Here is a 27,273-nt window from a genome sequence, read left to right as displayed (position 1 = left end):
TGCAGTCATGCCGGCCAAGACCTGAGCAGGGCGGTTGAGCAGAGGATGCCTCTCATTCATAATTCAAGTTGACTTGATGGCAGTAACAACAAGAAAGGGATGCACTTGTGGAACTCTGTTTATGCAGCCATGAACCAAATGAATCCATTGTGCAATGACAAAAAAAGGTTCAACCAGAGATGTAAGGGAACATACGAGGGTTGAATGAAAAGTAATGCTTCCACCTTCGTTACTTGGGTTTGGATGGGAATATTTTAATAAATCAAATGCAGAAATAATCCTTAGAATGAACAGGTTTTCTGAAGCCATCACGGAAGAAGTTGACACCCTGTTTCCGCAACCAGCGTCCCACAGTACCCATCGTGCACAGATCTTCCGATAGCCAAGCAAAGCAATGTAACCCACACATTCTTGTGAAATGCTGATGATGCTTGAAATTTCTCTCTTGAATGATTCAACAATTGTCCTGATTCAATCTGTCCACCTTTTCCTTGTGAAACTCAGTGGTTGCTGTCACAGGACATCCAGGTCTTTGTTTGTCACGCAAGTCAGATGTTCCCACCTCAACATATTTGAACTTACTCGCTCAATGACGCACAGGACTCACATTCTTGTGAAATACAGATTATGCTTGAAATTTCTCTCCGAGTGATACAACGATTCTCCTGAATCTATCTGTCAACCTTTTGCTTGTGAAACTTGGTGGTTGCTGTCACAGGACATCCAACTCTTTGTTTGTCGCACAAGTCAGATGTTCCCGCCTCAACATATTTGAACTTACTCACCCAACGACGCACAGGACTCACATCAACACAATCCCCATAAACAGCTTGCATTCTCTGAGGAATCTCCTTTGGGGTGACACCTGCTGCGGTCAAGAATTCAGTGACTGCACATTGCTTAAGTCACATTGAGTGATCATCTGCGTAGGGTTCCATACTTGGCACTTTAACAACACAACCATTCAATGCTAAGGCTTTCCCATCTGCACAGGGTTCCATACTTTGCACTTTAACAACACAACCGTTCAATGCTAAGGCTTCCCCGTCTGCACAGGGTTCCATACTTGGCACTTTAACAACACAACCGTTCAATGCTAAGGTTTCCCCGTCTGCGCAGAGTTCCATACTTCGCACTTTAACAATACAACCGTTCAATGCTAAGGAGTCCCCGTCTGCACAGGGTTCCATACTTCGCATTTTAACAACACAACCGTTCAATGCTAAGGCTTCCCCGTCTGCGCAGGGTTCCATACTTCGCACTTTAACAACACAACCGTTCAATGCTAAGGCTTCCCCGTCTGCGCAGGGTTCCATACTTCGCACTTTAACAACACAACCGTTCAATGCTAAGGCTTCCCCGTCTGCGCAGGGTTCCATACTTCGCACTTTAACAACACAACCGTTCAATGCTAAGGCTTCCGGCCAAATGGAACTGTAGAGGGGAGTCTACTGAACAAACCAGGACCTGCTGCAGACCAGGACTGCCATCTGTTGAGGAGTTACGAAGGTGGAAGCATTACTTTTCATTCAACCCTCATATTCTGGAGTCTGGGCACTAAAAATATTCTGCAGTCGTTTTCCTTGCTACTCAACCTCCAGGCCCCATTGCTTTGGCATGGTGGTACTATTCAAAAGCATCACTCCTGCAAAACATGCCTTCCATCTGCTTTGACTCTAATGTGGGGCGGATTCCCCAACGAGCCATGAGACGCCTGCGAGATGCCCTTGTGTCTCCAGCCTTCAGGGTTTTCCACTCGACAACGGCATCTGGAGGCGGAGGAGGAGGAGGAAACCATCTGCTTGGCCCATTCTGCAAAACTGTCGCCTGTCTTTCAACGCCGGGGACTCCTCTGATGGCTAAAAACAAGCCCTCCTCCTTCTTGAGCTCCGTGACACATCGTAGCCCATCTGTTCCTCTTGGCTGAATGACGATCAAGACAGCCTCCTCTTGTCGAAAATGGAAGAGGTGCCGAGATTACTCAAAGGCAGGGATGGTGCGCTAAAAATTAACAGTTTGGTCATATTAGCAGGACGTGGGATGGGCTCCTAAGGTGGATGGGAGCCGTTCTTGGCTTTCTTCCCAAGTTTTCGCTGTTTCCATGGCTTCCCATAACTGTCAGTTTACATGCTGGAGGGTGTGACGCATAACCTAAGAGTTCCACATGCATCTACACTGCACTTTGGCCACCTCTTCCATAGCATTAAGCCATGGCAAAGGGATGTTATACCCCAGCCACCTTTGGGTTCTGAACCTGGTTCAGAAATGAACTTTGACCAGGATGGAGCTTATTCTGACTTTTCACCCAGTTCTCCTCCGAGCTCCTTCCAATTACAGACCCCAGCTGTGGATAGCTCCGAGGCTTCCTTAATTGGGAGAGATACTGAAAACATGACTCCCGTGGAAGAACCAGATGTTCCGAGTTCCCCAGGGAATGTATCCTTTAACATAAGGGAGTTTTTGCATCAACAGAGATCACAGAAACAGGAGCTTCGAAGGAGTCAATGTTTGGCATCTAGAGAGGATACTGGATAGATTTCCTTGGAACCTTTGGGGAGTTGGTTTCCATTCGCTGTGATTAGATCTAAGTTCTATAAAAGTGTCTTGCACTGTGAACAATTCGTGGTGTCAATGTAGCGACTTCTGAGAACACTTCACCATTTCCAGTTCCCTGATTTCACCAAGCCAAGTCTCCTGTTCCTGGCGGCCAAGCCGAGCCGCGACTCCCGATTTAATCCGGAGTAAATTCACGTCCTTGCCTTGTTCCTGAATCCAGATTGCTTTCAGCTTCGTCCTCTGCTTGCCTTGATATCCAAGACTTCCTAGTGACTTTGGACCTTGTTATTCACTCCTGCTTTCTTGATGTTTCCCCGCTCAAAAACGCAGCTGTGGCACAGCTGGCTAGTAACCAGCTGCAATAAATCACTACTGACTGAGAGGTCATGAGTTCGAAGCCCGGATCGGGTTAAGCCCCGGCCATTAAATAGCCCAGCTTGCTGTTGACCTATGCAGCCCAAAAGACAGTTGCATCTGTCAAGTAGGAAATTTAGGTACGCTTTATGCGGGAGGCTAATTTAACTAATTTACAACATCATAAAAAAACTGCCAGCAAAACACGAGGAAAGGAATGAGGAAGTACAGCCACTAGTGGACGGTGAAGCAACAGCTCCCCCTGTGGCCGGAATCGTGAAACTGGAAAAAATGTTAAAATGCCTCTGTGTCTGTCTATACTATACTGTATGTTGTTTGTCTGTTGGCATTGAATGTTTGCCATATATGTGTTCATTGTAATCCGCCCTGAGTCCCCTTCGGGGTGAGAAAGAAGGGCGGAATATAAATACTGTAAATAAATAAATAAATAAATAAAATGTGGAAAAACTGAATGATTTCCAATTGGTACAGGGGTCAAGCAAGGCTGCAGTTTATCACCTTATCTGTTGAACTTTTATGTTGAACATATCATACATAAATCAGTATGAGGCAAAGAGGAAGGAGGCTTTGAAACTGGAGGAAGGAGGATCAACCATTTATGATATGCAGATGATACCGTGCTGCTAGCAGAAAGTGCGATTGTTTATCAGGAAGACCAAGGCAGAAAGTCCAAAGGAAGGTTTACACCTAGAATTACAGAATCTAGAGTTGGATGAGACCTCATGGGTCATTAGTCTAATCCCATTCTGCCAAGAAGCAGAATAATCGCATTCAAAGCAGCCCTGACAGATGGTCATCTATCCTGTGTTTAAAAGCCTCCAAAAAAGGAGCTTCCACCACACTCCACACTGTATGTTGTTTGTCTGCTGGCATTGAATGTTTGCCATATATGTGTTCATTGTAATCCGCCCTGAGTCCCCTTCAGGGTGAGAAGGGCGGAATATAAATACTGTAAATAAATAAATAAGAACTTCCCAACAGTTTTGAGTGTGTTTTGGTTTCTGGATTTTGGACAATAACATTGGACATATCTCTTCAACTCTTTGGACTAATTCATACCATTTCTTAAAGGACTATTGCTCACTCATCTTTTCCACTTATTCTTTCCTGAATTTATTATTGTTTTAATAAAGATATTATATGATTATTGGTCCCTGTTTGGTTTCCAGTGCTCACACTGCCTTGGGGTGCAACAAGGGGTGTCAAATTGCATTCCTTTTCATAGAGTCAGCCACTACGCCCTGGCCCTCGAGTGTTCTAACTGGAGTTCAGCTGTGACCAAGAGTGCTGTGGAATTCGAAGAGGCACGAACGGAGGGCGAAAAGGGAGAAACGTGTCAAGAGGAAGTAGGTACATCAAGCTAAGCCTTGTTGGGACCTCCTTCCATTTGGAAACCGATGTCACTGCAGAAGACCATGTGGATCAAGAACAGGTCTCTACAGTCACTGGCGGATCCACCACCAAGACCCTGCACTTGGAAGTCAATCAAACTCAGACACGTGTAAGAGCTGATGATATGATATGCTCTCAGATCAACTCATTCTCCTTTTGGGTGGTCCATGGTATTTATTTACACCATGTGTCAAATGGGTTGTTTTCTTCCTCCTCCTTTATTTCACTAAGGACGTAGCCCTGCACCATCACCGCCGTTATTATATTTATTTATACCCCATTTTCCTCTCTTAAAAAAGGCTGAAAGCATGATTCCATGAATGCAAAGTTACTCTCCATCTCCTTGATGTTGCAAATTGGATGGCAAATAAAAACTAGCCAATTCCTTTCTCACCTCCCAAGCATGAGAAAAAGATCCATATCTGGAATAAAGTCACGAAATGGGTCTGTTTTTCTTCCATATTCTCCGTAATCTCCTTGATGCAGTTCTGCGTGGGAGTTGTAATAGACTGATGCATAAGAAGAGAAACGTGAGCCACTTAAATATCTGAATCGAGTGAACTGTTAGCCTGTACCAGTGTGAATAGAACGTCTTTCACTTTCTCCTCCAAAGAGTTCTGGGACCTTCTCAAACTACGAGGGTTGAATGAAAAGTAATGCCTCCACCTTCGTAACTCCTCAACAGATGGCAGTCCTGGTCTGCGGCAGGTCCTGGCTTGTTCAGTAGACTCTCCTCTACACTTAGTTCCATTTGGCAGGAAGCCTTGGCATTGAACAGTTGTGTTGTTAAAGTGTGAAGTATGGAACCCTGCACAGACGGGGAAGCCTTAGCATTGAACGGTTGTGTTGTTAAAGTGCCAAGTATGGAACCCTGCGCAGACAGTCGGTCAATGCGACTTAAGCAACATGCAGTCACTCAATTCTTGACAGCAAAAGGTGTCACCCCAAAGGAGATTCGTGAGAGAATGCAAGCTGTTTATGGTGATCGTGTTGATGTGAGTCCTGTGCATCATTGGGTGAGTAAGTTTAAAGATGTTGAGGTGGGAACATCTGACTTGCGTGACAAACAAAGAGTTGGACATCCTGTGACAGCAACCACCAGGTTTCACAAGCAAAAGGTTGACAGATTGATTCAGGACGATCATCGTATCACTCAGAGAGAAATTTCAAGCATAATCGACATTTCACAAGAATGTGTGGGTCACATTATTGCTTTGCTTGGCTATCGGAAGATCTGTGAACGATGGGTCCTGCGAGACGCCGATTGCGGAAACTGAGTGTCGACTTCATCTGTGACAGCTTCAGAAAACTTGTTCATCATTGGCAAAAATATATCCAATTGTCTGGTGATTATGTGGAAAAATGAATACTGGTAGTTAAAGAGCACATTCTATGGATTATTTCTGCGTTTGATTGATTAAAATATTCCCACCCAAACCCAAGTAACGAAGGTGGAGGCATTACTTTTCATTCAACCCTCGTACATCTCCCAGGATCCCACAGCAAAGAACCATGGCAGTTAAATGGTGTCAAACTGCATTTATTCTACAGTGTAGATGCACTCTAAGTTCAGGATCCCCCAATTCCCAGGTCTTTTTCTCCTGGAAGATCTCTCCTGTGCCAAAATTCATGCTTATTTGCCACAAATGTATTCATTTCCTTGCACCTCACCTCTTATCTCACAAGTTTCTGAGTTATTTACATATTTCCCCCAATTGCTGTTAATTAAAATCACGGGTTTTGGATCTTTCAGCTTTATAGGATGCTCTGCTACATTGATTTATTTCTAGAAGGTGCAAAAACGCTCAAAATGCCCCCAAAACATCCCAAATATCTCGATTTTCCTCTACAGTCATTTTCAAAATGGTATCAAAAAGTGAATTGCATCTTTTCTCCCCATTAATACTGAAACAATGTCAAAAAAATAATTAATTCTAGACAGTTTTTGGCTGTCAGCAAGGAGTTGAATCAGCTCCGGGTTATACTCTGAACTATACTCTGAAGAGAGGAACCTAGGAGAAAGGCTGATGCTGTCTGCATCAAGGTGGACTCTCTTGAAGAAATGAACATCCATATAGGTTCGTATTTAGGGAATGGGTTCAAGATCCTTTACAGTTCAATATCAGATGTGAAGTGGAGACACCAGCTATGCAGAAACCATGGGAATAAAGGGGGTTAAGTTATGCCCCCAAAAATTGCACCTGAAATTTTATGTCACTATGGCAAGGTTCAAATGTGCTTGTGCTAAGTGACATGGAAATTATGGTACTCAGCTTTTGCCTTGAGTAACATCATTGTGAAACTTATCTCTGGCTAGATCCACACTGACCTATAAATCCAGATTATCTACTTTGAACTGGATTATATGGCTGTGCAGACTCATGTAATCCAGCTCAAAGTAGATACAGTAGAGTCTCACTTATCCAACATTCTGGATTATTCAACACATTTTTGTAGTCAATTTTTCCATACATCGTGATATTTTGGTGCTAAATTCGTAAATACAGTAATTACTACATAGCATTACTGCGTATTAAACTACTTTTTCTGTCAAATTTGTTGTATAACATGATGTTTTGGTGCTTAATTTGTAAAATCATAACCTAATTTGATGTTTAATAGGCTTTTCCTTAATCTCTCCTTATTATCCAACATATTCACTTATCCAACGTTCTGCCGGCCCGTTTATGTTGGATAAGTGAGACTCTACTGTAATAAGCAACTCGAAAGACAGTTGCATCTGTCAAGTAGAAAATTTATGTACCACTTTATGCAGGGAGGCTGATTTAAGTAATTTAAAAAGTAAAGGTAAAGGTTTCCCATGACATCAAGCCTAGTTGTGTCCGACTCTGGGGGTTGGTGTTCATCTCCATTTCTAAGATGAAGAGCCGGCGTTGTCCGTAGACACCTCCAAGGTCATGTGACCACTGGCATGACTGCATGGAGCACCATCACCTTCCTGCCACCTATTCATCTACTCACATTTGCATGTTTTTAACTGCTAGATTGGCAGAAGCTGGGGCTAACAGCGGGAGCTCACTCCTCTCCCTGGATTTGAACTACTGACCTTTCAACAAGCAAGTTCAGCAGCTCATTGGTTTAACCTGCTGCATCACAGGGGGGTCCATAGCCTTTTATCCAGGGGCTCTACATGGTCTTATATCCCAGCCATTTAATGCTAACCAAGGCAATTAATTATAACATTCACACTGGCCTCCAACAGACAAAGAGTTCTTTCCCCCCACCCAGGAACTTCCATAGATATATACAGTAGAGTCTCACTTATCCAACATAAATGGGCCGGCAGAACGTTGGATAAGCGAATATGTTGGATAATAAGGAGAGATTACGAAAAAGCCTATTAAACATCAAAATAGGTTATGATTTTACAAATTAAGCACCAAAACATCATGTTATACATTAATGCTATGTAGTAATTACTGTATTTACAAATTTAGTACCAAAATATCACGATGTATTGAAAACATTGACTACAAAAATGTGTTGGATAATCCAGAACGTTGGATAAGCGAGTGTTGGATGAGTGAGACTCTACTGTAAGTCTTCCTTGCTTAGTTTCTCCATCCTTCACAACCTCTGAGGATGCCTACCATAGATCTGGGAGAAACGTCAGGAGAGAATGCTTCTAGAACATGGCCAGACAGCCTGAAAAACATACAACAACCCTGTGATCCCGGCCATGAAAGCCTTCAACAACAGAAAAGAAACTAACGAAAAATGCAAACCTGGGCAATGCTGAGCATATAGGCTAGTATCTATAAAGCAAAAGTTGTGAGCCATGACCATCAAAACCTCAAACACATCTTGAGTGCTGCACTTTGATTTCTCCCCTGACTTTTCCTGCTTGTCTTCCCAGTTGCCGATTGCAAGGCACCTCCCAGGCTGGAGCATGGCTTTGCAACCTTCTCCTCGCCGGACAACCTGACCACCTTCCAGTCGGGGATCCAGTATTCCTGCCAGCAGCCCTTCTACCAGATGATGCCCAACGTCTCAGGTAAGATCCACTGCCTTGGAGATCCAGCCAGTTATAGGACTTGCATTGCATCTGGTGGATTCAATCCCCTGTTACGAGTCAGACACCAGCCAATATAAATAACTCAGTTTATTGCAAAAAACAACACAAAAGCGCCTAAGAAGCAACCAAAAAAGGGCTACTGTTCTCTTCAGTAGGCAGAACTGCTCAATGCCTTCTTTGCCTCGGTCTTCTCACAAAAAGAAAGCCATCTTCAACCTCAGCAACACGGAATGGACGAAGGATTGGGGGAAATCCAACCCCAAATAGGGAAACAAGTTGTCCAGGAACACCTGGCCACTCTAAACGAATTCAAGTCCCCAGGGCCAGATCAGCTACATCCAAGAGTACTGAAGGAACTAGCGGAAGTTATTTCAGAACCACTGGCAATTATCTTCGAGAGTTCTTGGAGAACGGGAAAAGTCCCAGCAGATTGGAGGAGGGCGAATGTGGTCCCTATCTTCAAGAAGGGAAAAAAGAACGACCCAAACAATTACCGTCCGGTCAGCCTCACATCAATACCAGGCAAAATTCTGGAAAAGATCAGTAAGGAAGTGGTCTGCAAACACTTAGAAACAAATGCGGTCATTGCTAATAGTCAACACAGATTTACCAAAAACAAGTCATGCCAGACTAATCTGATCTCTTTTTTCGATAGAGTTACGAGTTGGGTCGATACAGGGAATGCCGTGGATGTAGCGTACCTGGATTTCAGTAAGGCCTTCGACAAAGTCCCCCACGACCTTCTGGCAAACAAACTAGTAAAATGTGGGCTAGACAAAACTACGGTTAGGTGGATCTGTAATTGGCTAAGCGAACGAACCCAAAGGGTGATTCTCACCAATGCGTCGTCTTCATCATGGAAAGAAGTGACAAGTGGAGTGCCGCAGGGCTCCGTCCTGGGCCCGGTTCTGTTCAACATCTTTATTAACGACTTAGACGAAGGGTTAGAAGGCACGATCATCAAGTTTGCAGACGACACAAAACTGGGAGGGATAGCTAACACTCCAGAAGACAGGAGCAGAATTCAAAACGATCTTGACAGACTAGAGAGATGGGCCGAAACTAACAAAATGAAGTTCAACAGGGACAAATGCAAGATACTTCACTTTGGCAGAAAAAATGGAAATCAAAGATACAGAATGGGGGACGATGCCTGGCTTGACAGCAGTGTGTGCGAAAAAGACCTTGGAGTCCTCATGGACAACAAGTTCAACATGAGCCTACAATGTGATGCAGCAGCTAAAAAAGCCAACAGGATTCTAGCCTGCATCAATAGGGGAATAGCGTCTAGATCCAGGGAAGTCCTGCTCCCCCTTATTCTATTCTGCCTTGGTCAGACCACAACTGGAATCACACTGAGTCCAATTTTGGGCACCGCAGTTGAAGGGAGATGTTGACAAGCTGGAAAGCGTCCAGAGGAGGGCGACTCAAATGATTAAGGGTCTGGAGAACAAGCCCTATGAGGAGCGGCTTAAAGAGCTGGGCATGTTTAGCCTGCAGAAGAGAAGGCTGAGAGGAGACATGATAGCCATGTACAAATACATGAAGGGAAGTCATAGGCAGGAGGGAGCAAGCTTGTTTTCTGCTGCCCTGCAGACTAGGACGCAAGGGAACAAGGGCTTCAAACTACAGGAAAGGAGATTCCACCTGAACATCAGGAAGAACTTCCTCACTGTGAGAAGGGCTGTTCGGCAGTGGAACTCTCTGCCCCAGACTGTGGTGGAGGCTCCTTCCTTGGAGGCTTTGAAGCAGAGGCTGGATGGCCATCTGTCGGGGGTGCTTTGAATGAGATTTCCTGCTTCTTGGCAGGGGCTTGGACTGGATGGCCCATGAGGTCTCTTCCAACTCTACTATTCTATGATTCTATGATTCAGTATGAAGTAACAATGTCCAAAAAGAACTCAAATACCCCAAACTCAGGATATAATCTGGATTATCCTGGGAAATAATCCAGATTAAAACAAACTTAGTTGAAAAGGCTGGGAACTCGCTCCACCTGCTGGTTGGAGCTAAACAAACACAGGAAAGCCAGCAGCAGTTACCCACAGTGACCAATGGCCACACAATGCCCCAAAACGTAATTAAAGCTAAACCATGTCGTAAAGGAGAAGTCACAGCTGCCACATCTGGTCCGCGTCGTTAGGGAGAGTCACAGGCATCGAGTTCCAGTCCAAGTCGTCAGGGAGAAGTCACAGTCACTGAATTCCAGTCCAAGGTAAACACAAAGAGCCAAAGTGACGGAGGCAAGGCGGCAGCTAATGCATAAAACCAACACAGGACAATCCAGCACAAACCCACACAATGCCAGCCCCCGTTGCCACTTAAAAACCTGGGTTAACACTTATGTCCCAAAGCAGTCTTCCAAGCACATCTTCTGAAACAGAGATCCCGAAAGGCGCCCAACAAAACACCTTGCCGATTGCAAGGTTACATTAGCAACAAACTTACTTTTATCTACAAGTCCTCCTCTGAACTTGAGCCAGCCATAGCTGAACCTTGTTGGTGCAAATCCTCATCAGAGCTGGAGTCACCCAACGCCCCACCAAATCCACCTCCAGCTGCTGCCCTTCTACGATCTCTCCAGCCAGTCCACCTTCTATCCATATCCATAACTCCCCAGGACCCATCTGTATCTTCTCTGTGCCATCCCTCAAATGTACCACTGCTTGTGGGCTCCTCAAAAATCTCCCGGATCTCCTGAACCCTAGTCCAATCCATCTCCTCACTCCCAGAGTGTGACATCCCATCCTCCTGACTCCCAGCCCCACAATCCCCTTCAAAACCCTCAAAGGTGTCATCATCAGTGGGTTCCATAAATATTTCCCAGATTCTCTTCCTTTGTTGCTCCTCATTGCTCACGAGTAGTTTTCCTGCCTCTTCTAATACAACTAGTAGTATCTCTACTCGAAGACTCCATCACAACACCCCTTACTGGCCTCATGACCTGAAAAAGTTAGATAATAAAATGTCAAGCCTACGCTGGCTCTCTTAACAAATATAACAAACATAACTCCCAAATAAATATCTATTTTCATGCCTCTGGGTTTCCATAGATGCCTATGGTAACTTAATATGTCCTCATGGGCTGGGAGGTGATACCAACATCCAACATAACATAAATTTTTAAAGGTTGCCATCCCAATATAAATACATGGTACATTGTTTTTAAAAGCATGTGGAAGTATGGATACACTATGTAACAAAATTTGAAAAAAAAATCTGTTCCTGGATTGAAAGTGTTATTTCCTGTTTAATTGTGAGGTCCTTACATTGAAAGTAGTTGTCCTACTCCAGAAACTTCGTTTTTGTGGGTGCCACAAACTATGTCGAGTTGGCTGAGACTGTCTGAGAGATTCAATGAAAAACTAGAGCAAAACGTGCTGCAGGATGTCCCTCCCGCAAAGACAAAGTTTTTGCAATTTAATAAACGTTTCCTATGTTTTTATGATAGAACCAGTTATGAAATGGCATTTATATCCCAGGAACAAAAATCGTGTTGCATACATATATTAAAATAAGTTGTTATATCACCACCTGGTGGCCTTACTCATCTTCACAGCAACTAGATAGAAATAGAGAGATAATGTATTTAAGTGTTAGTCACTTTGGGTCTCTTTTTAGAGAGATAAAGAAGGATAGAAACAACAACAACAACAACAACAACAACAACAACAACAACAACAAACCCTCTTTCTCTCTCTCCCAGGTACCTACACCTGCAATGCCAAGGGATTTTGGCAGAGTCCCGAGCTGGGCAGGCGCCTTCCCACCTGTCAACCAGGTACCTGACTTTATTACGGCAACAGGTCTCCTGCAGCAGTTCAATCCAATCCTGCATTTTAAAGATAGTGCAATATTTTTATTTATATGGGTCAAAAACAAGAATCAAAAACTACTTAGGTGTCCACATTGTTCTTTGAGCTTCATCATAGAGGTTGTCCATAAGAGCTACTGAGGTTCTACCTGTTTGGAATTGATATTGTTGGCCCCATTTTAGGAGGCAACTCCTGGCAGTGAGACCAGGGAGAAGCTTGTTGGCAAAAACCCAGGCAAGTGATTTACCTGAGTTGCCCAGTTTAGTGAGTCCCTGCTATGGCGAGCATTCAAATTAGGCCCAATTGAAATTAGCCCAAGCAAGGAGAGGTGATTTTCAGCCAAGGAAGATTTTATTATCTGCAGATAAGATGCTAGCTAGTGATACATTCACAAAGTAGATAGCATCCAGAATACAGTTTTATAGCCGTTTTTATACATAGGCTGCAGCCAAGTCTCTAATTCTGACCAGTCACAGAGAGGGGCTTGGCTCACTGGCCAGCTTGGGCTGGGAACAAAGGATGGTTAAGTGTTGATGAATGGAGTTCCTTTTACTGAACAGGAAAAGCAACAAAGTGATTGAGGGCATTTTCTGGCCCTACCCAGGAAGGCTATTGTCTTATGAGATGAACATGGCATGTCCCCTTAATAGGGCTGGCCTAGTTCCAGACCCCAGAGAAACAAAACATCATATATTAATACAATCATCCAAAAATGACAGAGGATGGGTTTGGCTGTAGACATGCAGATTTCCTTCCAATGCGAGAGGTCCTGTTCATCAAAGGCGCAGGGTGGTAAAATTGGTTCTTCCCCAGAGGGCAGGGAGAGGTGATTTCCCCCGCCTGAATAGAAGTATTGTGTTGCAATGTCCAGGAAAAGTCCAAGAGATGGGTGAGGCTGGAACTGGATGAGGAAATTCCCAGCTTGGTTTCTTTTCCCCAGGCTATGTAATTGTGTGGGATGCAAGACATCTTTGGGTTCAGGAACATGGTTTCCCCCAAAGGGAAAAACACTATGCACAAGAAGAAGACAGCCAGGCTTGGAGGCTGCAAGGCTATTCAATGCTATTCCACCTGGCCAACAAACGATTCCCATACACCACAGCAACGCGTGGCAGGGCACAGCTAGTTAAGGATATAAATCTTCACTATGCATTCTTACATGGATAACTTCAAAGGTTTTCTGATGAGTTTTTTTTGTGCTCTATTGTTTTTCTTTAAATCCTTTGGAAACTCTTTGTGAAAATCCGGTTGATGCAAAAATAATATTTATGTACAAGACCAAAACAAAACATGGGCTTTTTGAGAGAAAGAGATGAACATTTTTCATTAAAAAAAACAGAGTAAACAAGGCCAACCATTAACACTGGGATTGGGAAGTATGGGAATTGCATGTTAACTGTGTTGAATGGCCACATGGCAAAACCAAAAGCACATCTGTATGTACACTAGCAGCATATGTATGACTCTGAATCAATTGAAACAACTGCACATCGGTCAAAAAATGTCCAAGTACTTCTATATGTTAACAAATAGATTGTGTGTGTTCACATATTTTTTTTAATCAAAGATCCTGAATTACAAAGGGGTCATTGTTTTCTCAACAGAGTGTCCTGATATGTCAAGATGAGAAAAATTCCAATTCTTTTGCAATCCTAGTTTCAAGACTAGGCATCTACCATGTAGAATCAATGCAGGGCTCAATTTTGGGGAATCCTTGGAGCTGTAGTTTTACAAAGTCTTTTTCCCTCTCTGCCAAAGAGTGCTGTGGCCTCACCAAACTACAACTCCCATGATTCCATAGCATTGAGACATTGGCCGTTTGAGTGGTGGCAAACTACATTAATTTCACAGTGTAGATGCACCCCCAAATGACTGTTGTCCCTTCCAAACCTCATGCTCTATTATTCCTTCTTCAGCCATGGAGAACGTCAACTTTTGCTCTGAACTCACAGGATGCGATCCACGAAGTTGCCTTCTCCCTCTCCAATCCTGAATGCTCTTTTTTTCTCTGCTTTTTGTGTGGGATTTTTGCAGAGGTCAAAGCAAATTGGCCAGGATGAGCAAAGAATTTGGCTATGGTTTATCTCTTATCTCCCAGTTTGATCCAAGCCAGCTGCCTGTCACAGGAAGCCTCGCTTCCTTCCGGACTTTGTGGGGCCCTTCATTGACTTTGAAACAACCAAAGCAGCTCCCACTCCAAACCAAGTAAACTTAGAGTACATCTACACCGTAGAAACAGTGCAGTTTGGCACCACTTTGACTGCCATGGTTCAGTGTGATGGAATCCTGGTGACAAAGAAGGCTAAAAACCTTGTATACGAGAGTTGAATGAAAAGTAATGCCTCCACCTTCGTAACTTCTCAACCAATGGCAGTCCTGGTCTGTGGCAGGTCCTGGCTTGTTCAGTAGGCTTTCCTCTACAAATCCATTTGGCGGGAAGCCTTAGCATTGAATGGTTGTGTTGTTAAAGTGCGAAGTATGGAACCCTGCGCAGACGGGGAAGCCTTCGCATTGAATGGTTGTGTTGTTAAAGTGCGAAGTATGGAACCCTGCGCAGACGGGGAAGCCTTAGCATGGAACGGTTGTGTTGTTAAAGTGCGAAGTATGGAACCCTGCGCAGACGGGGAAGCCTTAGCATTGAACGATTGTGTTGTTAAAGTGCGAAGTATTGAACCCTGCGCAGACGGGGAAGCCTTAGCATTGAACGGTTGTGTTGTTAAAGTACGAAGTATGGAACCCTGCGCAGACGGGGAAGCCTTAGCATTGAATGGTTGTGTTGTTAAAGTGCGAAGTATGGAACCCTGCGCAGATGGGGAAGCCTTAGCATTGAACAGTTGTGTTGTTAAAGTGCGAAGTATGGAACCCTGCGCAGACGGGGAAGCCTTAGCATTGAATGGTTGTGTTGTTAAAGTGCGAAGTGTGGAACCCTGCGCAGATGGGGAAGCCTTAGCATTGAACGGTTGTGTTGTTAAAGTGTGAAGTATGGAACCCTGCGCAGACGGGGAAGCCTTAGCATTGAATGGTTGTGTTGTTAAAGTGCGAAGTATGGAACCCTGCGCAGATGGGGAAGCCTTAGCATTGAACGGTTGTGTTGTTAAAGTGTGAAGTATGGAACCCTGCGCAGACGGGGAAGCCTTAGCATTGAATGGTTGTGTTGTTAAAGTGCGAAGTATGGAACCCTGCGCAGACGGTTGGTCAATACGATTTAAGCAACGTGCAGTCATTGAATTCTTAACAACAGAAGGGGTCACCCCAAAGGAGATTCATCAGAGAATGCTGTTGGATTATGGTTGTATGTGTATGAAATGTAAATCAAGTGTTTTCTGCTGTTGTGCAAGAGTTTGTGTTCCAGCAATGAAACAGTTAACAGCAGGCTAGTTTTGACTGACAGCCTGTTGTGACTGCTATGACCTATCAGGCATAGTTTCCGGCCTTGGATGGGTGTAAACTTCCTTCAGACTGAGGAACGTGCTTCTTATCTCTGTGAGTGTTGAGCTTGTGCTTGCCGAGGCAAGAGGCTAAAGAGAATGCCAGCTCAGAGTGATGGCTTTTGCTATGATTTGTAAATATGTTTGTAGATATTCAATAAATGTTTGGATTTCAGACTACGGATGTGTTTGAGTCTGACATTGAACAGAGGAATTGATGTGGCAGTCGATTCAACCAATTCATCAGGGTGCTGGTGTGCAGAGGATCGATGGTGTTTGAAGAAACCCACCCGGCATGCACCCTGACCTCCCTCACGCCAACAAATGCAAGCTGTTTATGGGGATTATGTTGATGTGAGTCCTATGTGTTGTTGGGCAAGTAAGTTAAAAGATGTTGAGGTGGGAACATCTGACTTGCATAACAAACAAAGAGTTGGACGTCCTGTGACGGCAACCACCGAGTTTCACAAGCAAAATGTTGACAGACTGATTCAGGACAATCGTCGTATCACTCAGAGAGAAATTTCAAGCAGAAATAGCATTTCACAAGAACATGTGGGTCACGTTATTGCTTTGCTTGGCTATCGGAAGATCTGTGCACGATGGGTCCTGTGAGACGCCGGTTGCGGAAACAGAGTGTCGACTTCTTCCTTGGTGGCTTCAGAAAACCTGTTCATCGTTGGCAGAAATGTATCCAATTGTCTGGTGATGATGTGGAAAAGTGAATAGAGGTAGTTCAAGAGCACATTCTAAGGATTATTTCTGCATTTGACTTATTAAAATATTCCCATTCAAACCCAGAGACAGAGACGAAAACACAGAGGCAATTTAACATTTTCCAGGTTCCAGGCCCACAGGGGGAGCTACTGCTTCATCATCCACTGTGACACCGAGTCCTTGATGGATTACTTCCTCATTCCTTTCCACATGCTGCTGGGTTATTTTTATGATGTTGTAAATTAGTTAAATTAGCCTCCCCACATCAGCAGTACCTAAATTTTCCTACTTGATAGAAGCAAGTAGGGTTGCTTAGGTCAACAACAAGCTGAGAGTCAAGGCTCTTCTGGACTCTTGGACCAGTTCTTAAACACGCTTCTGGAATGAGTTTCATGTATTCCAGGTGGACTAGAACGTACTTAGTCCTAATCTTTTTTTATACTGGTTTGAAACCACTTCATTGGATGTGTTGCAATAACAGATTCCCAGATTAGCTTAGTGTTAACACCACTGGTTCCCAAACTTATTTGGCCTACTGCTCCCTTTCCAGAAAAAATATTACTCAGCGCCCTGGAAATTATTTTTTTAACAATTTTTAATAGCAATTAAACAGAAAGATAAATGTAACTGTGGCCATCACCGCTCCCCTGGATTGCTACAGTGACCACCAGGGGGCAGTAGTGCCCACTTTGGGAATCACTTATTTACACCTTGTTTTATTTTTTGGTTATTTAATATTTAATGTTTATTTTACTTAAGTATATTTGTCTTTACTGTTCGAATGTAGTACAAATCCTATGTAAAAGCATACTACGTATTTTTGACATTAATATTAAAATCTGAAATATATAAAGAAAGTCTTTACTTTGGTTGGGCGCTCACTCCGACGCGGGCTTGTTTCGAACTCATGACCTCTTGGTCAGTAGTGATTTAATTGCAGCTGGCTACTAACCCAGCTGCGCCACAGCCCGACCATTACAAATAGCCCAGATGCTCATGTGGCTCATGTTCAGCCTGTTCTCCACTAAGACTCCTAGATCTCTTTCAGGTGGCTTGCTTTCAAACCATATGTCACTTGGATCTGTTCATTGAATTTTTTTATGTCAAAATACTACTATACATTTCACGCAATTGACATTCATTGGTGCTTCTTGAGTGATGCTGTGTTCCGGTGGGGAGAACTTCACAAATGAAACCTCTTCAGCCTATTTCACTTTTCCCCCCAGTGCAATATTTGTATTTTTACTATCTTTTTCCTGGGCCGATGGCCAGGACATCACTCTTATCTGCTCAAAATTGACCTTTCACTTCTGGGCATAGCACCCAGATTTTCCAAGTCCAGTCTCTTTTTACCTTTCATTAACAAATATTTTGTAAGAACAAAGATTTATTTCTACATCTCATTTCTGGCCATTTTTGTGGACTCCCTGTTCTACTTTCCTTAAGCTAAATGTACTAGACTGCAACAAAAATGGAAATATGCTTGGATGGAAGGGCAACAGAGGCAAATTTTTGGTCTCTGAAGATCTTGGCTGGCCCATTACATTGACCATTTAAATGGTTTTAGAATTTACTGGAGTGTCCAGAAGAAAAATCTAGTAGAATTAATGAAACCTGATGAAACAGACAGGAAGACAACTCTTCACGGAAGTATGAAACTAAATGTGGATCACAGCTATCTTTTCATAGCAGTCCATAATGGCTTCCCAACACACAGTGAAAGGTGCAAATCTGTCATAGTAATTTGCAGCGCAGCAGTAGTTGGATGGAGTCAGTGGAATGCAGAACGAAGAGACACCCAGAGACGTTAGTAAAACTATATACAAAGTTTTACTGTAAGCAGTAATAATCAAGACAAACAGACTTGCAGACAATAGACGAACACAGCAATTGACTCAACACCTAGGCAGACAGAACTCAACTCAACTCAGAACAGAACTGATGCAACCAGTAATGCATACACACTTGTGTCTGGACACTCCCCAGTTCCAGCCACACATCAAGGTCAACACAGCTTCTCAGCAATTAACTCTTTCCAGATTATAGTACACTCTGGATGATGCAATCAGTATGCAATACAGACAAGACACAAATTTCATTTAAACACTACCAATACACAAATCCCACATTAACAAAATCCACCCGCCGCCTTCTCACTTACACACAACCAACAATAACAGTACGACTTGTCTATCTTGTCTTTTGCTGCCAGCCTTGGGCATCACAGAAGAAGGGCCCAATGGGCAAGGAGCTCACTCCTATCCTACAAAGGTATTCCGGATTTCCAAAGGTGCAATGATGCATAATGCTATCCATGGCGTATGTGCATCATTGGCAGTAGATTATGCCACCAGCCCTTTTGCTTTCGACAGGCCAAAAATATGCGTTCCTTCCTTAGGTGGCACAAAACGCTCTTGTTTTTGCTGTGATGCTCTAACATAGCAAACCCCATTGAAAAGTTTTGCAGTTGTAGTCCAAACTGCAAGTTCTGATTGAACGATTCGAAAGTGATTTTGAAGTGAAGAAATCAGTATTGAATGTGCCAAAGCCTTACTTCCTTTTACACCCTTTTCTAAGCTTTTGCCTTCTTTGATTTACTCACACGTATGTAATACAGTCACTGCAGCGATTGTATGTTTTCTTGAAATCAATCCCAATTTAAGAAAGCAATGATGTCCCAAACATTGGGCGGATCTTCAATGTGGAATGAAGGCTGTTTGGTACCACTTTAACTGCCATGATTCAATGCTATGGAATCCTTGTAAAAAGGCTTTCGGTCTTCTTTACCAAAAAGTGCTGGTACCTTCCCAAACTATAGCTCCCATGATTCCATCACGTCGAGCCATGACAGTTAATTAAAGTGGTTTCAATCTACATTCATTTCACCATATAGATGCCCCCATTGTTTATGATCTCAGGCATAAATACGTTTGTACCTATTGCATGCGCTTATGCTCAATGTGTTTGAAATCTTGGGTATGAGATGGGCAAGAATCAACCCCCTTAATTCCAAACCTTGGAATGGAAATTCAAGCTTTTTAGGATTTCAGTAATTATACACTGTAATTGCATCTGTTGACAGCATCAGAATCACCTGAACTCACATTGCTTGGGCTTGAAGTAATTCAAGGGTCCAAATGTGCAACCGGAAGTAAGGCAAGGTCTTCCTGACACTTAATGGCCAAGGCTGCATCTATACTAAAGAATGGTTGCAGCTTGACACCAGTTTTGATTACAATAGCTTCATGCTATGGAACCATGGCAAGGCCTTTGTTCTTCTCTAGTAAAGAGTACTAGTGTCTCCTAAGATTCAGTGTTGAGCCGTGGCAGTCAAACTCATGTCAAACTGCATTAATTCCATGGTATAAATCAGGTATCTTCAAACTACAGCCCTCCACCTATTTGGTTCTCCAACTCCAAGAATTCATGACTATTGAACAAGCTGGCTAGGGCTTCTGCAAGTTGGAGTCCCAAACATCTGGAGGGCCACAGTTTGAGTATTCTTGGTATAGATGCATCCTAGAATAACCGAAAGGTCCCAGGTTCAAATCCAGGGAGCAGAGTGAGCGCCCGCTGTTAAGCTCCAGCTTCTGCCAACCTAGCAGTTCGAAAACATGCCAATGTGAGTAGATCAATAGGTACCGTTCCGGCAGGAAGGTAACGGCGCTCCATGCAGTCATGCTGGCCACATGACCTTGGAGGTGTCTATGGACAACGCCGGCTCTTCGGCTTAGAAATGGAGATGAGCACCAACCCCCAGAGTCTGACACGACTGGACTTAACGTCAGGGGAAACCTTTACCTTATAAATGAGGCATCTTCAAACTACAGCCCTCCAGCTATTTGGTTCTCCAGGGAGCGAAGTGAGCTCCCGCTGTTAGCCCCAGCTTCTGCCAACCTAGTAGTTCGAAAACATGCCAATGTGAGTAGATCAATAGGTACCGCTCCGGTGGGAAGGTAACGGCGCTCCATTCAGTCATGCTGGCCACATGACCTTGGAGGTGTCTATGGACAACGCCGGCTCTTTGGCTTAGAAATGGAGATGAGCACTAACTCCAAGAGTCGGACACGACTGGACTTAATGTCAGGGGAAAACCTTTACCTTATAAATGAGGCATCTTCAAACTACAGCCCTCCAGCTATTTGAGTCTCCAACTCCAAGAATTCATGACTATTGAACGAGCTGGCTAGGGCTTCTGCAAGTTGGGGTCCCAAACAGCTGCTTTAGGGTGCTTCGTATAGATGCACCCTAAAATAACCAGGGAGAAGACTGGCATAATCTACTGACTCACAGTTCAGTTATTTTTTACAAACCGTACTGTTGCTAAAGCATAACCATTGCCTCTTGTTGTGCTTTTTCCACAGTCTGTGGCCAACCTCTCCGCCCTCTGCCCACCTTATTCAAGCGCATCATCGGCGGACGCAACGCAGCCCCGGGTTTCTTCCCTTGGCAGGCACTCATTGTGGTGGAAGACACCTCCCGAGTTCCCAACGATAAATGGTTCGGCAGCGGAGCTCTTCTCTCTGAGTCCTGGGTGCTGACGGCCGCCCACGTTCTCCGCTCCCAGCGCCGCGACAACACCATCATCCCCGTCTCCAAGGAGCACGTCACCGTCTACTTGGGCCTCCACGATGTGAGGAACCGGGTGGATGCCGTCAACCGGACGGTGGAGAAGATCGTCCTCCACGAGGCCTTCGACATCCGGAACTACAACCACGACATCGCGCTGGTGAAGCTGAAGGAGAAGGTGACCATGGGGCCCTACGTCATGCCGGTGTGCCTGCCACAATCTGGACGCGAGCTGGAAGGGCCGGAGCCCAACACGCTGGGTTTAGTGGCCGGCTGGGGCATCTCCAACCCCAACGTCACGGTGGACGAAGTCATCAGCTCTGGCATGAGGACCCTCTCCCACGTTCTTCAGTACGTCAAGTTGCCGGTGGTGCTCCACGCCGAGTGCAAGGAGAGCTACGAATCCCGGTCGGGGAACTACAGCGTGACGGAGAACATGTTCTGTGCTGGGTATTACGAAGGAGGCAAGGACACCTGCCTGGGAGACAGCGGAGGAGCCTTCGTCATCCAAGACCTGGAGACCCAACGGTGGGTGGCCCAAGGCCTGGTCTCCTGGGGAGGACCAGAAGAATGCGGAAGCAAACAAGTCTATGGGGTTTACACCAAAGTCTCCAACTATGTGGATTGGCTGCAGGAGAAAAGCGGGTGGACATTCAAGGATGCAGCCAACCGGGACGGATGAACCAGAATGAGATGCGTACCTGCGCATGGACAGGGAAGATGTTGCCAAACTGTATCCAGGTGGAGTTGCCACACAAGCATTTGGAGAGGCATCTGGTGTGATTCCATTATTTCACCCAATAAGGTTCCAATTATTATGATTAAACTAAAACTACCGTGTCTACTTGAGGTGTACAATTCTTCGTTAGTCCTCGTAAGTCGAATCAAATTCATCAAATTCGTACTTACGAGGAAATATCCGACACGTGGACATGGCCCTCATCTAAAACTTAAAAATCGAAACTTACCCAATACTTTTCTGTTTAAATTTTGTAAACCTCGGAAGCCTCCCAAAGTCAGTTTTATTTTCAGTGTAAGAAAGCAAAGCAAAGCCAAAAAGGCTGCCTTTCCTCATTATTCATTACTGGCCTCGCACCATGAGGAGAGGGAAACAGCAGGGAGAAAACAGAGTTTGCTGGGAAAGAGACAGAGAAAGCACAGGATTCTGGGAAATGTAGTTTAGGAAGGTGAAGAGCCCTATGGCAGAGAATGCAAAAGGCCTTGCCCTGAACTACATTTCCCAGAATTCTGCTCAGCATTGTAAAGCTTTAGTTAGGATAGGAAAGAGATGTGTCGCTCCATCGCCAGAGTTGCAATGAATGATTGAATGTGCAAAGAGGAAGGCAGACTGAGACTTCTAGTAAATCAATTTCTGTGCTGGGCTGGGAAGAAATCCTTAAATGGAAGTTTTATTGATTAACATGAGAGATGTTCAATGCAATAGCTGTTGTGGCTTTAAAAAAAGGTTTTTTCAAAACTTTTTAAAAATTCCCTAAAATCAGTACATGTATGAATATTTCTGAAAGTTGTGGGGAATGATTCCATTATCTTATGTCATTGTACAGAAAATTCAAGGAGATCGCTCTTGTAGGTTTTTTTTTTAAAAAATTGAAAATTTCCCAAAATTCCTTGGATAAGTGAAACATTCTGAAACTTGATGGGCTAACAGTGGTGAACGTGATCTAACATCGGAGCAAGTTTCATGCCAATAAAAGTAAAACTGAGGAAGAAAGGAGCCTCTGAATTTTCCCCACCTGCGCAATTGCTACCATGTTTCCCCAAAAATAAGACAGTGTCTTATATTATTTTTTACTCCCAAAGATACGCTAGGTCTTATTTTCAGGGGATGTCTTATTTTTCCATGAAGAACAATTCATATTCATTGTTGAACAAAAAAAAATGAACATTTATTCTATACTGTACAGTAGTTGTCATCACAAACCAACATAACTAAACCAGACAAACTGTGACTCCTGTCAAGAATTTCTTGTTTCCATATACAACTGGTATGTAAGCCGCCCTGAGTCCCTCTGGGGAGATGGAGGCGGGGTATAAAAACAAAATTATAATAATAATAATAATAATAATAATAATAATAATAATAATAATAATAATGTACATTTACCAATCCTGCATGCTATGGTGTTTTGTTTGGCGGGCGCCGGGCATGTTTCCAAACAAAAACTTGGCTAGGTCTTACTTTCGGGGGAGGTCTTATATTTAGCAATTCAGCAAAACTTCTACTAGGTCTTATTTTTTGGGGATGTCTTATTTTCAGGGAAACAGGGTATAACGAAAAAATAACAAAATTTTGTTACTCTCGTTATAGTAACAAAATTTTCACTAACAATACTTTAGAAACGAAACGCCAGTGCCCACCAGTTTTGTAATGACCTTTGAAACATTTTTTTAATCGATCACGCCTGCCTAGTCTGCTCCATTTCACCTAGCAACAGCCTTAATGGTACTGAGAGATCTTGCAGAGACAGACAGAAAGAATTTGACTTTTATATGCATAGATATCAGAAAGGAGAGGCCAGGGATCTTCCACCGACTTTGTTATCCTTAATACAATCTCAACAATTGCATCCCTAATGAAAGAATAAGGAGTTATTTTCTAACCATGTGACATGAAGCGACATTGAACACACACAACACATTTTCATCATGCTTTTGACACAAAATAATTAAATACATTAAACAGCAAACAGCCAGGGATCTTCCCATTACTTTCTATTATCCCAAATACAAATCCCAACAATTGTATTCCTAATGCAAGAATATGAAGGTCTTCTCTAACAGTGTGACACAAAGAAAGAGTACATCATATGGCACTGTACACACACATACACCCAAACTATACTGGTTTGTTAATGGTATAACACAGGGGTCCCCAAACTAAGGCCCGGGGGCCGGATGCGGCCCTCGAAGGTCATTTACCTGGCCCCTGTCCTAAACTTTAGACTTAGAGTTGACCTAAGTCTACCTGGTCTTTGGAGGTCTTATTGCTTACTTATGGTCTTATGAGATCGTCTAGATGGTCTTTGAAGGTCTCTTTGCTTAGCTACGGCCTTATGAGACCATTTAGATGGCTTTTGGAGGTCACTTTCCTTACCTATGGTCCTATGAGACCGTCTAGATGGTCTTTGAGGGTCCCTTTCCTTATCTATGGTTTTATGAGATTGTCTAGATGACCTTTGGGGGGCCCTTTCCTTCTCTATGGTCTTATGAAACCATCTAGATGGTCTTTGAGGGTCCCTTTCCTTATCTATGTTCTTCTGATGGCCTGATGAGATCATCTAGATGGCCTTTGGGGGCCCCTTTCCTTACCTATGGTCTTATGAGACCGTCTAGTTGGTCTTTGGAGGTCTCTTTGCTTACCTATAGTCTTATGAGATAGACTAGATTAGGGGTCCCCAAACTAAGGCCCATGGGCCAAATGCAGCCCTCCAAGGTCATTGACCTGGCCTTTGTCCTAAACTTTAGACTTCGTGTTGACCTAAGTCTGAAATTACTTGAAGACACACAACAACAATCTTAATTTTCGACTATTTCATCATAGTCCGGCCCCCTAACAGTCTGAGGGACTGTGAATCGGCCCTCCACCTAAAAAGTTTGAGGACCCCTGTCACAGACAGAACGCCACCAGATAAGATTCAACACAGTTTATTAAGGATACAGAACCAAAAACGCCTGTAAAAAACAAAGGGCTAGGCAAACACTCGCCTTCAATATGAAAAGATACTAAAAAACGGTTCAAAAGATAAACCGGATTAAACAGGAGTTTAATCCGGGTTAAACCAAAAATGCTTACTTCAGCCTGGCACTTTAAACAAACAAAAGCTGGTAAACAAAGATTCAATGAAACGTAAATAACTGGCAGCAGATTCCTCTCTGCTACTCAACAGCTGTGGTTGAATAACTAAGTTGTTACTCCTCCATGCAGCAAGCGAACTCCGGGTCCAAACACATCAATCAGGGCAGCAGCGGTCAGCGGGGTCCCAATCCGGTCCAAGGTCGAAAGCCAGGTACAGGCGTCTTTAGTTCACCAGTTCCACCAATAGCCACAGAAAGGGTAGTCCGAGGTCGTAGTCAGTCAGTCAGTCCAGCGTCAATCCAGAGTAGGCAATTAATGTCCGTCAAAAAGACGACGGAGGTCCAAGCTATTAAGATTAAACACAAGTTGCACAGGAAAAGCCCACACAGTTCCTCCCGCCGTCTATGCCCAGTGTCCTTGGTAACTTACATATTCAGCAAACGAATCACACCCGTCTTCAGGAAATTCCCAACAAGAGCCCAAGCGTTCGTCCAGATTACCTTGCCCAACGCAATTAGCCCTGGATTCTAAACCCCATTTTATGCCAGTTTACAACTCCTCATCGCTGTCAGCTGCTATCCTAATTCCAGGTGCCTCCTCATCATCATCCTCATCAGAGCTAAAACACCTTTGACTACGCCCCACAGCATCCCCAGCTGTGGATCCCGTTCCATCCCTCCAGCCCGTCCACGGGTCCGATCCTGAAACCCCCCAGTCGCCTCCCACACTATTATTGCCGGTGGCACCCAAATCCTCCCTCACACGAGTCCATTCCATGTCATCCTCCTCTGAGCTAACCATCTCTTCCTCCATTCCCTCGGTAAAACCCTCAAAGGAGTCTTCGTCAGTTGGTTCTGCAAATAAGTCCCGCAGCCGTTTCCTTTCTCGCTCCTCAAGAGAGTCTGACTCCCGAGGAGTCTTACGACCACGTCTCCCAGTATCGGAGCCATAAGGCTCAACCATAACAACCCCTGGTATAACAGCATCTCCATTTAATTCTCCTTTCCAATGGTTGAACAAGGTTTGTACAGCCTTAGCAGATATCCATCCAGAACATCATATACGACTTAAAATGTGAGATACCAATTTAACTCATTGATATTTTGCAACCTGAAATGCCAAGTAGAGAGTTTTTGGGAGCTTTGGGCTGTATCCACACTGCAGAATGATCGCAGTTTGGCACCATATTAATTGCAATAGTTCGATGCTATTGAATTTTAATGTTTGTAGTTTGGTGATGCATTTTATTGGGGCCATAACAAGCCACAAATCCTAAGTCAGAGCCATGGCAATTAAAGGAGTTTTATACCACTATAATTCTGCAGTCTCGTAGTCCCCAAAGTGGCATTTTCCAAGCTCCAAATGCAACACAATGTGCATATCATATCACTCCCAAAGACTAACCTAATACAACACAACAATGCATTTAGTCAAGGATATTTAGGCCATTCTTGGATACCTCAGTAACACTCCTTGGACTGATAAGCAGTTTTGTTTTTGAGGAAGAGAAGCCAGGGGTGCGTCTACACTGTGTAATTAACCCAGTTTGACACCACTTTAACTGGCATGGGTCAATGCAATGGGATCATGGAAATCTTTGGTCTTCCCTGCCAAAGAATGATGGAGCCTCACTAAGTTACAATTCCCATGAGCTCACAGCATGGAGCCAAAGTGGTGTCAAAGTGCAACAACTCAACAGTGCAGATGCACCCCTAAGAGGAAATCAAGCCCTGAAAGAATCCAAAGAAAGAGATACTACCTTGGTATTATGTGCTTAGAACATAATATTTACATATTTAAGACGTTATGTACTATTTACATATTTAAGAGATATTGTGCCTATTTGTTATTGGTTTTGTATTCCATTTTTTTGTAGCATTCCTGCTATTTTGTATTATCGACGTTAAAAGGGAATAAAGCAATTCTGTTACATAACAATCTCAGTGTCTGGAAGATTGCCTTGGGAAGGGGAGGCATGCGGTGAGTTGTTTTATAGGAAATGACCAGAATAAGGAAAAGAAAATCTGATCAAATATTAAAATGCATGGTGGTAAGTGCTGCTCACTGCTTGGGCGGTGGTGACATGATCGTCAGCATATTTATTTTATTTATTTTCAGTATTTATATTCCACCCTTCTTTCTCACCCCGAAGGGGACTCAGGGCGGATCACATTATATACATATAGGGCAAACATTCAATGCCCATATAAACATAGAACCGAGACAGAGACAGACACAGAGGCAATTTAACCTTCTCCTGAGGGGATGTTCGATTCTGGCCACCGGGGGGAGCAGCTGCTTCATCATCCACTGTGACGGCACTTCCTCATTCCAAAGTCGTAAATTAGTTAAATTTGCCTCCCCACTTTTATAAGTGGTACCTTATTTCCTACTTGATAGATGCAACTATCTTTCGAGTTGCTAGGTCAGCAACAAGCAGGGGCTATTTTTTATTTTTTAATTGATGGGTGCTCACCCCGCCACGGGCTGGCCTCGAACTCATGACCTCATGGTTTGTTTGTTTTTTTCGTGTCAGGAGCAACCTGAGTTGCTTCCGGAGTGAGAGAA

The 27,273-nt window shown here is 43.8% G+C and overlaps 1 protein-coding gene across 2 annotated transcripts in view; it reads left to right on the top strand.

Moving 5' to 3' along the window:
* LOC134297932 (mannan-binding lectin serine protease 1-like) overlaps positions 1 to 27,273 on the top strand; it is a 56,894-nt gene that overhangs the window by 13,593 nt on the left and 16,028 nt on the right. Inside the window, exons 5-7 of one of the 2 annotated variants that reach the window (XM_062976923.1) lie at positions 8,201 to 8,338; positions 12,066 to 12,140; positions 20,684 to 26,643. In XM_062976923.1, coding sequence (XP_062832993.1) covers positions 8,201 to 8,338; positions 12,066 to 12,140; positions 20,684 to 21,570 — 1,100 coding nt within the window. In that variant the 3' untranslated portion in view covers positions 21,571 to 26,643. Of the gene's footprint in view, positions 1 to 8,200; positions 8,339 to 12,065; positions 12,141 to 20,683; positions 26,644 to 27,273 lie in introns of those variants that run through there. The other variant, XM_062976924.1, reaches the window with a different exon arrangement.

This window comes from Anolis carolinensis, chromosome 3 (assembly GCF_035594765.1).
Source record: "Anolis carolinensis isolate JA03-04 chromosome 3, rAnoCar3.1.pri, whole genome shotgun sequence".
Taxonomy (NCBI): Eukaryota; Metazoa; Chordata; class Lepidosauria; order Squamata; family Dactyloidae; genus Anolis; species Anolis carolinensis.
This window is presented reverse-complemented; position numbering and strand designations above follow the sequence as displayed.